Source organism: Thrips palmi, unplaced genomic scaffold, assembly GCF_012932325.1.
Source record: "Thrips palmi isolate BJ-2018 unplaced genomic scaffold, TpBJ-2018v1 HiC_scaffold_11, whole genome shotgun sequence".
NCBI classification, from domain to species: Eukaryota; Metazoa; Arthropoda; class Insecta; order Thysanoptera; family Thripidae; genus Thrips; species Thrips palmi.
The window spans coordinates 1,550,144-1,562,345 of record NW_023144622.1 but is presented as its reverse complement, the minus strand read 5'-3'; the positions used below and the strand labels follow the sequence as shown (position 1 = coordinate 1,562,345).

General features: G+C 52.9%; 2 protein-coding genes across 5 annotated transcripts in view; one reads left to right on the top strand and one right to left on the bottom strand.

Annotated features, from left to right (window-relative positions):
• LOC117639517 (somatomedin-B and thrombospondin type-1 domain-containing protein) overlaps positions 1-4,687 on the top strand; it is a 92,377-nt gene extending 87,690 nt beyond the window's left edge. Inside the window, exons 4-7 of the mRNA XM_034375260.1 lie at positions 1,367-1,481; positions 2,196-2,272; positions 2,402-2,577; positions 2,693-4,687. Of these exons, the coding sequence (XP_034231151.1) occupies positions 1,367-1,481; positions 2,196-2,272; positions 2,402-2,577; positions 2,693-2,845 (521 nt within the window). The 3' untranslated portion in view covers positions 2,846-4,687. The remainder of the gene's footprint in view (positions 1-1,366; positions 1,482-2,195; positions 2,273-2,401; positions 2,578-2,692) is intronic.
• LOC117639516 (ATP-sensitive inward rectifier potassium channel 12-like) lies at positions 4,678-7,249 on the bottom strand. Of its 4 annotated transcripts, none has more exons than XM_034375256.1 (9): positions 7,070-7,248; positions 6,802-6,856; positions 6,609-6,702; positions 6,343-6,440; positions 6,183-6,269; positions 5,970-6,111; positions 5,461-5,742; positions 4,980-5,164; positions 4,678-4,900 (listed from the first exon to the last, which is right to left on the bottom strand). In XM_034375256.1, the coding sequence occupies exons 1-9, from the start codon at positions 7,080-7,082 to the stop codon at positions 4,720-4,722; spliced, it is 1,137 nt and encodes a 378-aa protein (XP_034231147.1). In that variant the 5' UTR covers positions 7,083-7,248; the 3' UTR covers positions 4,678-4,719. The 4 variants fall into 4 exon arrangements, with proteins under 4 accessions (XP_034231147.1, XP_034231150.1, XP_034231149.1 ...); XM_034375257.1 differs by having other exon boundaries at positions 4,720-4,900; positions 6,609-6,690; positions 7,070-7,249; XM_034375259.1 differs by lacking the exon at positions 6,343-6,440 and having other exon boundaries at positions 6,609-6,690; positions 7,070-7,215.
• Positions 7,250-12,202: the final 4,953 nt, after the last annotated feature.

The following is a 12,202-nucleotide window of genomic DNA, read 5'->3' as shown; positions in this document are numbered from 1 at the left end:
CCCGCCGTGCTTGCCCTGCTTGCCCGCTCGCCCCGTCGCGTAACTTTCCGCCGCTCCGTTTGTTTCCTTTTTCGCCAAGTTTCCATTACCGGTTTCCAAAGTTTGTTGTGTTGGCACACCTTTAACTAGGTGCCGTTGGCACTGTAAAAAAATGTGTTGTCACTTTACGACAAAATCGAGGCAGACATGTTCAACACGTTCAAAATGATGGCCAATTTCGTCAGTGATGGCTCACGGTGGAACGGTTGCTCCAACGTAGTTTGAGATTTTCTCCACAACTGGAAAGAAATTAGAAAATTTACCTGGTGGTTGAAATTTCTGGACGTGTCTTTTAGCTCCAGAGTCGCTAAATGGGACTCGAACCAAACGTGTGACCCCACCAATGAATTCTTCGTTTCGAGAGCAACCCATTGGTGGGGTCACACGTTCAGTTCGAGTCCCACTTATCGACTCTGGAGCTCAAAACCCGTGTGGAATTTTGACCGCCTCCACCGCCCACTGTGCCATACGATGAGGTCTCGTGCAGAGTAGTGTAGGGGCGGGGCAGGCGGGGGGTCCGGCTTACCGGTGGAACTGCTGCGCGATATTTTCCCGGGCGAGGTCCCCCACGGTCCCATCCCCTATCCCGCTTCGCAAACGCGCAACTTGGAGATTACTTTTGAGAGGCAAGCAGCTGGACTGCTCAGTGCGCGCGCGGCTGGGCAGGACCCAACAGGGCCTAGCCGGCGCGGCACTCTAGCGGGGCCCTAGGTGGGGCTGGCTTGGCTTGCGACGAGGAACCGTGCGCCGCCCCCACCACGCCGCCCTCGCCACGCTGCCCCCAACGCGCCGCCCCCGCTGCCCCCGGCGCCACCAGGCCGCGGGGGAACCTCACCTTCCCGGGGTTGAAAAATGCATTTGCAGCGGGCCGTCCTGCTGCGCGTGTAATTCGTGACTCAGCTTGAGAAAACTGTTTTCACAGTGAGGCAAATAGTTTGTGCCCTCCTTTCGCTAAAAGTACTTGGCAATGTCTCTGCAGTGCGGGGTCGCGCGGACGAGAGGCGTCCGACTAGTAGCTCGCGCGCAATCACGCGAATTTAATTTTCGCCACGTCACTGTCAACACTGTGAATTCTGGAATTCTGTGAACACTGTCAACATGTCAACACTGCGTCTACACTGCAAGACTGTGACCCCCGGTGACCCCTGTGAACCCTTTGAAAACTGTCAACTCTATGAGTCCTAAGAACACTGTGAACATCGAGGGGGCAGCCACTCTAGAAATCTTGTCGTCCCTTTGAGCTAGAAATCTCTGGGAAATCTGAAATGTTGCCCCCAAAAAAGGCCAAAAACAAGCTAATTTTGAGCACTGTGGTGAATGATTGCAGAGACGGCGCTGCTGCTGCCCGCCGCCCTGGGCTGGAGCCGCGAGGCGAACGCCACGCACGACATCCGCCGCAACCTGCGCCTGCGCTACCCCAAGGACCCCGCCGACGACAACGAGTGAGTCCTTTTGTTGTTGTTCCCCGTTGACCCTCCCATGTTTATGTACAATTTTGTACGTGGCGCTGCATGATTTTCAACCTGGGTCACGTTTTGCATAAAATTGTACTCAAATTTGCACAAATTTATTCCCACATTATGCAAATTCCACGTATGCACAAAATCGTGCAAGTGACACGTACAAAATTCTGCATATAAACATTTAGTGCGTAAACCGAGGCGTAAACTTTCAAGTCAAATTGTTTCCCTCTCAAAAAATAAATTTGGTTCAAAATTTCGGTTAAAAATGTAATTTGATGCTTTTACAGTCAAGCCAACACAGGATTTTCCAAGTGCATCAGATTGGCTGTGCACAAGTCACCTTCTGAGATCTGCAGATTTTTTTTCGTTCCTCATTTTGCGTTTATTCCAGGCCATTTTGATATGATTTTCTTTACTTTGTGGCGTCGCGCTCCGCAGTGTCTTTTGATAACAGCACGCTGCGCCGCTGTGCGGGCTGACCCGGCGACCACGCCCCTCGGGGGTGTCGCCGCAGTAAAGTTGGCGGGGCGGGGCGTGGTTGCGGACGCCGGGGCGCGCCGTGGTCCGGTGCGGGGCTCCGCGGGGCAGGGCGCGTCGCGCATGCAGAGTGGTGCCCTCAGACGCACCTGCGGCCGGACAGGTGTGCCTGGAATGACGGCGAATAAACACGAATGTGCGTCTGTCTGTGTGCAGGTACTGCGTGCCGTTTGAGGTGATCAAGGCGTCCAAGGCCTGCAGGAAGGAGAAGGGATTCACCGCCCTCAGAGAAGGTGAGCGCTCTTGTCATTCCGAGAGTCGTTTTCGTCGCTGTCTCTCTCGCACTCACGGGGCGTTCCGTAGGGGTGCGAGAGAGACATAGGTTGGTTGTTGCTGACGCCCCCGGTCGTTGCCGCCCCCAGGTTCCCGCGTGTGCGTCCGCTGCGAGTCGCAGGCCATCCGGAAGTCGCTGGGCTACCGCTGCCAGGGCCACGGCGTCGTGGACCGCGCCACCCGCTGGTCCGCGCTGGCCGCCACTCACTGCCACGGCAAGTGGGTGCGCCTGGAGAGCGACCAGCCCGAGCCCGACGCGGACGATGTGAGTACAGCCGTCGTAGCCGAGCGCCCTGGGACGTCCACTTTCTGACTCCAAGAACCGCGGTTCGAATATGGCCTCCCCTTTTTCTTTTACCGATCGGTTTTTGTTTTGGCAGGAAATGCTCGGGGACTCTCCGGACGAGAACCAGGTGGTCGACGAGGACGACGCCGGCGGCTCCAAAACGCACCGCCACAAGGAGCAGAAGGACAAGGCCGTGTCACTCGAGTGCCCGTCGTGCAAGAAGGGGGCCTTGTTCATCTTCGTGTGATCACGCAGCAAGTGTTCTTCTTCTTTTTATTCTGTGTCAAAAACGAAGAGACAATGCACACGTATAGAGTCACTTGCGAAATGCAAAGAACCGTGTCTGACAGTCCGTGCGACTGCGGGTCGCCGCTCTTTTGCATTCCGAAATGTGAAACGTGGTGAATTATTTTTAAATTCGTTTGTTCATGAACTTGTAGCGGCGGGTTGAAAGCGTTGTGTTTACCAGTGACGGCTTCTTGGTGCGTGAAATAGAGCTAGACGTCGTTCACCTTCTCCGACCCGTGTCCGGTTTCGAAGCCCGTTTTTGTTCCAGATATTTTCTGTGTGCGTCTTCATTTCGTTCTCCCCTCTCAAGCTTGAACTCGGCTTTTGAGATAAATGTTTTAACTCGTAGTAAACTTTAAAATAAAGTCAAGTGGGAACAATAACACAGCTAAATAGGGCGGATGTGCTCTACGTTGAGAAAAAAAAAACATATATATGTACTTTTAAGAAAACTGTTAAGTTTATGCACATTAGGCCTATGTAAAGTTGTACCTTGTCCTTTGTAAATATTTTGCTGTCAGGCTCTTCAGAATCTCAGAAAGTGTGGAGCTTTTCTACAAGTCGACGAACAAAGCTCCCAGATGCTTTTTCCTTTTATGAATTTGTTACGATAAGTAAGTGGAGTGAATGAGTAAGTAGGGTGGTGACATCTGCTGGCTTCAATGGGGCTTTGCGCGAATTTGCCATATATTTATTTTTAATTATGGATGACAGCTGGGTTTGTCATCCCAAGATGCATTCGGTGGATACTGTCACTGTCGAAAGATAAAATACAGTATCGCTGCAGTTCCGTACATTAGAGAAGGAATGATTCAGGGCACTCTGAAAACCTTACAAACTATTAAAGCCTGATATAACAAAGCATTTTGATCATATGTAAGCTTACAAAGGAAATACCTTGTGATACACGAATTATTTCTTCATATTACCAACTAAATAGTTTGTACCTTACTTATGCTCAAAATACTTCAAAAGGTTTTAAGTGTGCGCCTGAGATGACAAATGTCATTCTCTTTTCACTGATAGTACCACACTTTGGGTTGATTGACTGAGGAATCGATCGCAGAAAACCGATCAATAATCTCAGTTTCACAACTAGGTGGAAAGGAGTTTGTATTTTAAGTGAAGACACTGTTGAAAGAACCTAGTTCTTCCCTGAAAAGTAGCAGACTTTCCCAGTATTTTTCTTGACTTTGTTTTTGGCTGGTGCTACTCCTTCACTAGAGTCTTATGCAAGATTTTATTATTGATGGTGCATTAAATTCAGAGGCATTCGGTTGTCGAGCGAGTAACTACATCTTTAGAATTTATGTATTTTGGGTGGGCAATGGGGTTGTTTTGGTGTGCCACCTTCTCGACTGATATAGCCATGTAATTAAATTAAAAACAGCCACCATATCAGGCAGCATTGTTCTGTAGTCTTGGACAACATGAAAAAAATTGTAGGTTTCTTTTGAACTTAAAACTATTTGGTGTGAGTGTGCAACATATTTTCATATCAAGTGTCACATAAAAGCAATTGCGTTGTTTTCTCTAAATTTCCGTATGTGTTTTTTCGTGAGCTTGTAATAGTAGTTATAGTCTTCTCATAGAGCTATGCAATAATGATTATTTCTAGAGCATATTTTATATCAGTTGATGTTACTCATAGGTTTAAGGTGTAGTTAAAATACCAAAATCTTACTTTTGTATTTAGTTAGTCTATTCGTTTTATTCGTTAGAACGTGGCGAATAACTCGGCAAACTGTATCTGGATTTTTAAATTCCTTTGGCGTGACGAATAAAATGTTATTTTCTCGTACAAACTTTATTAAAACCAGTATAAAAAAGATACTACGACTCTATTTCCACTGCCGTCTCCTCGCGGCTCTCGCTGATTGGGTGAAGCACGCTCAGTTCCGACAGGCGCCGAACTCGATTCAAATTGTATGAAGAACACAGGGGGGTCTCCACCTCAATGGTCTCGTGGAACCGATTGAAGTCTGCTTCGTACCTCCTCAGCTTTTTGCTGTACCTGCAAACAAAAATTTTCAAACAAGGAAATATTGTTATATCACGGTGGGGCGGGTTGACGAGGCAGGGCTGGGCCTCACCGTAACATGGGGTACAGTTTATGGCCCCACATGATCTCGGACGGGGTGTATGACGTGCGGGCCTGCGTCGTCTGGCCCGTGGACTGGATGGTGCCCTCCAGGAACACCAGGATCTCGAACGTGTCCTCCAGGAGGTCCCTGGGGTCCATTTTATACAGCGGACTCTTGTCGTTGATTCTGTGCATCTAAAACCGAGACAATATCGGGCACTGCGATCGTTCGTCACCAAGGGAGGGTTGGAGGGGGTAGCTCTGGAAACTGAAGAGTGTACATGGGTGACTCTTACGCACAAAGTGTGACTCTTCTGAGGGTCAATAACCATGTACAGTGGCGGATCCAGAGCCGGCCTGAGGGAGGAGCAAAGTAGGACAAAGTGCGGCTTTCTGGCGGCTTTCTAAGGGCCTTCGCGGAGGCAATTGCCCACCCCCTGGATCCGCGCCTGACCATGAACACTCTTCAGTACGCAGGCTGTGGGACGCACCACGGTGGTGGGCCAGCTGGTGTTGAGGTTGTTGGCGCTGCCGTTGAAGGTGACCGCCAGCTCGGTCTGGTCCATCTCCGGCTCGTCCGGGTCGCTGACGCCGCTGATGACGACCCACAGCTTGGTGCTGACGAGCTGCGACTTGCGGATGTCGCCGACGCGGAACATGAGCGTGAGGCAGCCGTCCCGCACGGCCACCACGGCCCTGCGGCTGAAGAGCAGCGTCTGCGTGCGCAGGTGCGGCCGCGTCATCTTGGCGAACACGATCCCCACGGAGAAGGCCTGCAGGCAGAACGCAGGAGCACAGTGCGCCAGAAGACCGGTGGGGGCGGCCCAAACTCTAGCGACGCGTTTTGAGCTCCAGAGTCGTTAAACAGGACTCCAACCGAACGTGTGACCCCACCAGTGGATTGCTCGCCGAACGAGGAATCCATTGGTGGGGCCACACGCTTCGTTCCAGTACTGTTGAGCGACTCTGGAGCTCAAACTGGCCAGATTCGACACTTTACCTCGATGATCATGCCGCAGACGCTCTGGAAGCACAGCACCACGACGGCCTGGGGGCAGTCCTTGGACGGGTAGGCCGTGCCGTAGCCGATAGTGGTCTGGGACTCCATGGAGAAGATGAAGGAGCCGGTGAAGGTCAGACCACTGGCGTAAACACCTTTTGTTAATAAAAAATAAGCAAAACAGAACCCTGAATCCCTCACCCGAGCCCTCACCTCGTCACGTCCATCGTGTTGATAATGCACGGCTGTTCCCCAGGAAGCCGATCCTCGAAGTCACCGTGTGCGAGAGCCATGCAATACCTACAATAAAACGAAATAAGAAACCCCGTTTTGAACCTTTTTTTCCGAATGTCATGTGAGTTCGAGGACATACCAAATCACGGCAAAAATGAACCAACTGGCAAAATGAGACAGCAGGAAAACAAGCAGGGTGTATCTCCAGCGACACTCCACCAGGGTGTTGAAAAAGTCCTGTTGCGAGAGGGCATATTAGCTGTGATCGTTTAGAACGCAAACGACATGTGTAGTAAGCCGTCCTCTCGCGGGAATGCGTTTTGCACGGCGGGTCGAGATAAGATAGCGCTGGCGGCGTGGCTTCGCACCGCTCCGCGCCCCAAATACCCGCAGTGGCCGACTCACCTGCAAGAAGCGCTTGTGCTTGTTCGGCACGTTGAGCGGGGCGACCTGGGCATCACCGCTCTTGGTCATGGTGCGCCGCTCGCTGGAGGGGTGCCTGGAGAACCAAGGGCCGAATGAAGGGGCAGTGTGTCAGGAGCGCGCGGCCGCCAGCGCCGCCAACGCCGAGGAGGAGGCCGAGGAGGCCGTCGTTTACCTGGAGGGCTTGGGGGACGTGGAGGAGCGCCGCGCCAGCAGCACGCCGTCGTCGCCTGGAGGCAGAGCGCGAGGATTAGGCCGGTCCCCGCGGGGAGGTCATCTAGGCCGTGGTGGCGGAGGGACGGGGCAGGCACGGTTCCAGGGGGTCTCTGGAATCCGCCTGCCTGAGAGGAAGGCGACGAGTCGCGTCGCTTTTTGCCCCTGTAAGTAGGCAACTTTCGCGGCCCCCTCAACCCGTCCCTGGATCCGCCCCTGGGGCACGCTACCTGTCTTCTCCATGACGCCACGGGTCGCTGCCGCGTCGTCGCCGCCGCAGATTCCAGGAATTCCAGCGCTTCCAGTGCGGAGACTGCGTCCCTAGTCCCTCGCCTCGACACCTCGCCGACTGGCCGCCATGCCGAACGATCGCCGTTCGCCGAAGGAGTCCTGCCGGCACACTGATAAGGACGACTCCTGCAGGCCGATTCCGAACACTACTCTGTCTCTCTCGCGCGTCAAAGACACGCTCGGTGAGTGCGACAGGGACAGAGCGACGAAACAGAGTCAGTCTTCTAGCGGCGAACAGAGAACGCGGTAGATTAGGCACCGGGCACTGCCATTCAAGGACGGCCCCGCCTAGAACGTGGGCGGGCAAGGACAGGCCCCGGCCAACCAATACGGTCCTTGTCAGACTCTTTGGCAAACCTCGTTCTTTAACCACATCGCCACACTGTTAAAAAAGTTATGAATTTTCAAAGCAATTTTGATGACAATTTTACGAATACGGATATGAATTTTACAAACATTGCAATTTTCATAACTTGATGCGAAAATTCGAAACAATTTCGTAAACTGACCTGGTGTCACTTGGAACCATGTTCTGAAAATTGCGGATCTTAAGTGTTGATTTTGAGCTCACAATAGTAATTTTCCGAATCCGATTGTAAATTTCATAACTAGCTCAAGAGGCGTGGCCAAGGGGCGCTGGTAGAGTCATCAGTAGCTGACCCTCTGCCTCCCGTGGGACGTGGTAGCACAGCGGTAAAGAGCGTGCACCACAAGTCAAAGATCCCGGGTTCGAAACCCGCTGATCAAAAGCATAATCGGTTCAAGAAATGGCATAAGGCCGCTTGGGTGTTCATATACATGAACACTTAGTTGTCCTTTTGCTTAACTGCTCTAAAATGACCTCGCAAACGCGAATATGAATTTTCATAACATGATATGAATTTTCATAACGTGATTGTAAAACAATTTACAATCATTTGTGATTTTAATTTTCATAACAATTGTTTGTGAAAAAAAATGCCAACCAATGTTATGAAAATTACAACTGATTTTTTTAACAGTGCAGAAAAAAGACAGTTGATGGCCGAAATAGCCCTCTGAATTCTGGAGTCATAAAATAGTGGTCCATTCCTAATTCAAATAACACGTTTCTATTTCAACTCTTTACCGAAAACATCACACAAAAACACTTTGAAAAAAATTGAATTTTTTAGTGTTAGGTTTTAGTGCTGGACGACGTCTGATTGGCGCGGCATTTCGCTGCCTCGTCTTTTTCCTGTCATTTTTGTGCCATTTTGGCGACGGCCTTGTCCGCGTCTCTTTCACGGCGCGTCCTCGGCGGCGCCACAAAGGACGACTCTTCCGGAAGCATGACTTGCTTCCAGAAAGGTGGACAATAGTCCTGCACTCAATCTTGAGGATATCCCGCGCCGGCCTCCCCTCGCAGGACCATGATCTTCTTCTCCCTCCGCCGTGGTGCCGTGGTCGCGGTGCCGTGGTCGCGGTGCCGTGGTTCGTGATAAGCGTTGACGCCTTTTTCATGCCGTCTTCGCCCTCTTCGGAGACAGAGCGACGAAGGCACTGTTCGGCCCATGCTGGCTGGCGACGTCTTTCTTCCCTCGCGGTGCTTACAGTGCTCTAAAGATGAGACGACTATGTGGCGTGGAAAAAAAAAAGAAGCGTTCCTCCGCGCACTGCGGAGGGCTCAGGTTCAAATCCTCCTGATGTTACAAAAAAATTGGTGCTTTGGAACGGTATTGCCTGGTTTCTGGTGGAGAGGCACTGACCGGATTTCTGTACAGTGTACTGCCCGCCGTGCCCCCGAGTGTGCAGCACTTCACTTACCTTTGCAGTGTATAGTCTTCCGCGACAAACTGCCCCCCCCCCCCCAACCCCCCGACAAATTTCAGGAGAACGCCGAATAATTGGTCGAGTCGGGTTTATCTTGACTGCGAATCGATTTGGCCGCGTTTTCGTAGCGTTTTGTAGCGTGGCGCCTCCCTGCGTCGTAAATCTTAGTTAGGTTAGGTCGGCAGCCTTTTAAACACCGCCACCTTCGCGGCCTTCGCGGCCAATCAGAGGGCCGGGCTCTTTGTCGACACGTTTATTACTCGCTTCCGGTGCTGCCTGCCTCGGCTGGCCGCGCGGGGCGGACCGAGCAGCGGACTCATTCCGAGAGTCTCGCTCTGTCTCTCTCGCACCTCCACGGGGCGCCCCATGAGTGCGAGGGAGTCAGTAGCGACGAAAACGACTCTCAGTGTGCCGGCGGCCCGAGGCGCCATTATTACCGGAATTGGCAATTACTCGCGGAGACGCAGGCAGAGCGGCCAGAGCGAGAAGGGAGGGAAAGGCTTGCCCTTTCATTTTCACGGCCACTGTTTGCCGGCTGTTACCGACACCGCATTACGGCCCGCTTCACCCATGGCTTTTCCAAACGCTTGTTTTTCCCGCATTTTTTGTCAGTTTCTTTGATTTATTTACTTACGACCAAAGCGTGGATACCGCGCTGCAACAGCCGGCACAAGGAGGAAGACTCAGCGCCGCCTTCGAGCATCCCTGGCGATGACAAAAAGAAATAAATATTGGCTCAGCGAGCCAGCAGCGATCCCCCGAGCCGAGCCCCTTCGTCGCACAGCACAATAATTTGTTTCTTCTCTCGCCGACCCCTCAGCGCGTCAGCCATCGCGGGGCCGCCCCTGTAAGACCTTCCGGCCGCCTGTTCACACTGTGAAGTCACCCCCTCCCCTCCCTCCCCTCCCGCGCTGCTTCCGGCTGTGCGTCGCGCTTCCGGTGGACTCCTTGAGGCGTTTCCGGCGCGGCCCTCCAATGCACGCCACTATATCATGTGCCCGGGATTTCCATTCAGAACCGGAGGGGTTGCTAATGCAGGACGACCGGACCCGCCTGTCTCGCGCTGTCTGTCTGTCTGTCTGTCTGTCGGCATGCGTCGGTCTCATTTCCTTTTGTGTCTCCATTATCACAAAGCAGCTGAGGCTTGACGGTTGCGGTACGGGCAACACGAACATCCACATGCACACACACATGCACACACACACACACACACACACACACACACACACACACGGCAGCACAACATACGCACCTGCCGTCACCTCATAGCCCCTCTCGCTTGGCAGTCCGCAAGAAACTGAGGAGCCAAGGGGTGGAGATAAGCCAAGCCCTCCCCCCCTCCCCTCCCCTCCCTCCCTCTTTGGCCCAGGACTTTGAAGCACGCTTTTCGGCGCCAGAGAGCAGGGACACCTTGGAAAAAAAAAGGATTTAAAATAAAATAAAACAAACAGGTCTGAGATATGGATCCCCGGCAGGAAACGGGGAGAGTAAAACGAAAAGTGTTTCGCAACAAAGTTATTTTTTTCTTAAATTTTATTTTGACGCCGTATTTAAAAACGTGGCCAAAGACGCGCATAATGCCGGAAGACTCCGAGGAGACGCCGACGCCCGTCATTTTCGTTATTTTTTTTTATTTTTTTCACAGAATGAAGAGGCGATAAGTTGGGATAAAGGAGTTACGCTCCAAAATAAATAAAGATGGAAGCTGCGGGGGCTTTCGTGGAGGTGAGGGGGAGAGGGGGAGGGGGTGGAAAGGTGGAGAGTGGAGAGCCGAATCCGCTCGGCACGAAAAAAAACGCGGCCGGAAAATAGAAGGAAAATAGAACGCCAACGTTTGCATCTCGTAGAAATGAGCATCAGCAGACTGATTCCGAGAGTCGTTTTCGTCGCTCTGTCTCTCTCGCTCTCAAGGGGCGTTCCGTTTGGGTGCGAGGGAGACAGAGCGACGAAAACGGCTCTCGGAATCAGTCCGACGGGGATCAGAGGAGGGCGGTGCCCGCGGTGCTGGGCCCGGAGGGGTTCATGAAGGTGCAGTCGGGCTCCGCCGGATTCGCCTTGCCGGCGTGACGCGGGTACCGAGCGGACGAGGGTCTCTCTCTAAGCGGCCGGGGTGCCGGACCAAGGACCATGGACCAGACAAGCTCATATAACGGCCCTATTGGCCCGCAGTGAATCACGCCTGTGTTATTGCCGCCTCGGCCAAGGAGATTATTTCCCCGCTCTGTCTCTCTCGCACCCGTAGGGGACGCCCCTACGGGTGCGAGAGAGACAGAGCGCGGCGACACTCTTCGGCAGCGGCCCTCGGAATCCCTGGCCGAAGCCGGCCGAAGTCACGGCGGAATGGAATCGACTGCCGGACGAGTTGAGTCGCTGATTGTGGGTGCGTGCGCCAAGCGTGCGCCGGCCATGCAGATCACCGGGGCCGTGAAATTGTCTTCGGGGTCCTCTCGCGGTGGGTGTCCCCGCCCCGCCCCGGCGCCAGCCACGTCGCGAGCCCCCCGCGGTGCTCGGGCCGTCCCGGTCTTCCCCTCGACTTGGCGTTTTTTCTCGGTGGGGCGTTACCTCCCGCGGAGATGGCCACCAAACTCTTTCCTGCATCCGCAGAGGTTAGAATGGAGATGGGAACCTGCGGGGGAGAGGGGGGGGGGAGGGGCACGTCCGGAGACTGGGGGGGCGGAGGGCCTGAAATGGGTCGCACTTGGCGATTGTGCGCGGGAGAGAGAGAGAGAGAGAGAGAGAGAGAGAGAGAGAGAGAGAGAGGATGAGAATCTCTGATTGGTCGGGGCTGTGGGCGTTGGAATGCCTGATGGAAACGGCGCGTATTCCAGCAGCGAGACCCTTACAGCGTCGTTACCTCGAAGCACCGCGAAGCACCTGGACCGAATCTGAAAACAATAATTACAAAACAAAAGGGAGAAAATTTCCGGGATGCCGATTTGCGCGTGTTGTTGTGGGCGGGCCTTTACCTATAGCTGATCGCCGTCACCGCCGCACAATCACTGGCTCCAGAACTGTCTGACTTGTTTGTTTACTGACTGACTTTGGTGGGTTGGGAACAGACTCTCAGTACATCGGCCGACTGGCTGTCTGACTGACTTACTGACTTACTGACTTACTTACTGACTCAATAACTTTCTCTCGTTTACCTACTTACTTACTTACTGACTGACTCACTCACTTACTTTACTTACTTACTTACTTACTTACTTACTTACTTACTTACTTTCTAACTTACGGACTAACTTACTTGCTTACGTACTTCCTTACTTACTTACCTACTT

Bases quoted from the DNA above. Each gene is read 5' to 3' on its own strand.
- LOC117639516 (XM_034375256.1), bottom strand. The intron at 6,441-6,608 runs GTGAGTCGGCCA...CTCTCGCAACAG, and splicing joins AGCACAAGCGCTTCTTGCAG to GACTTTTTCAACACCCTGGT. The intron at 5,743-5,969 runs GTAAAGTGTCGA...TTCTGCCTGCAG, and splicing joins TCTGCGGCATGATCATCGAG to GCCTTCTCCGTGGGGATCGT.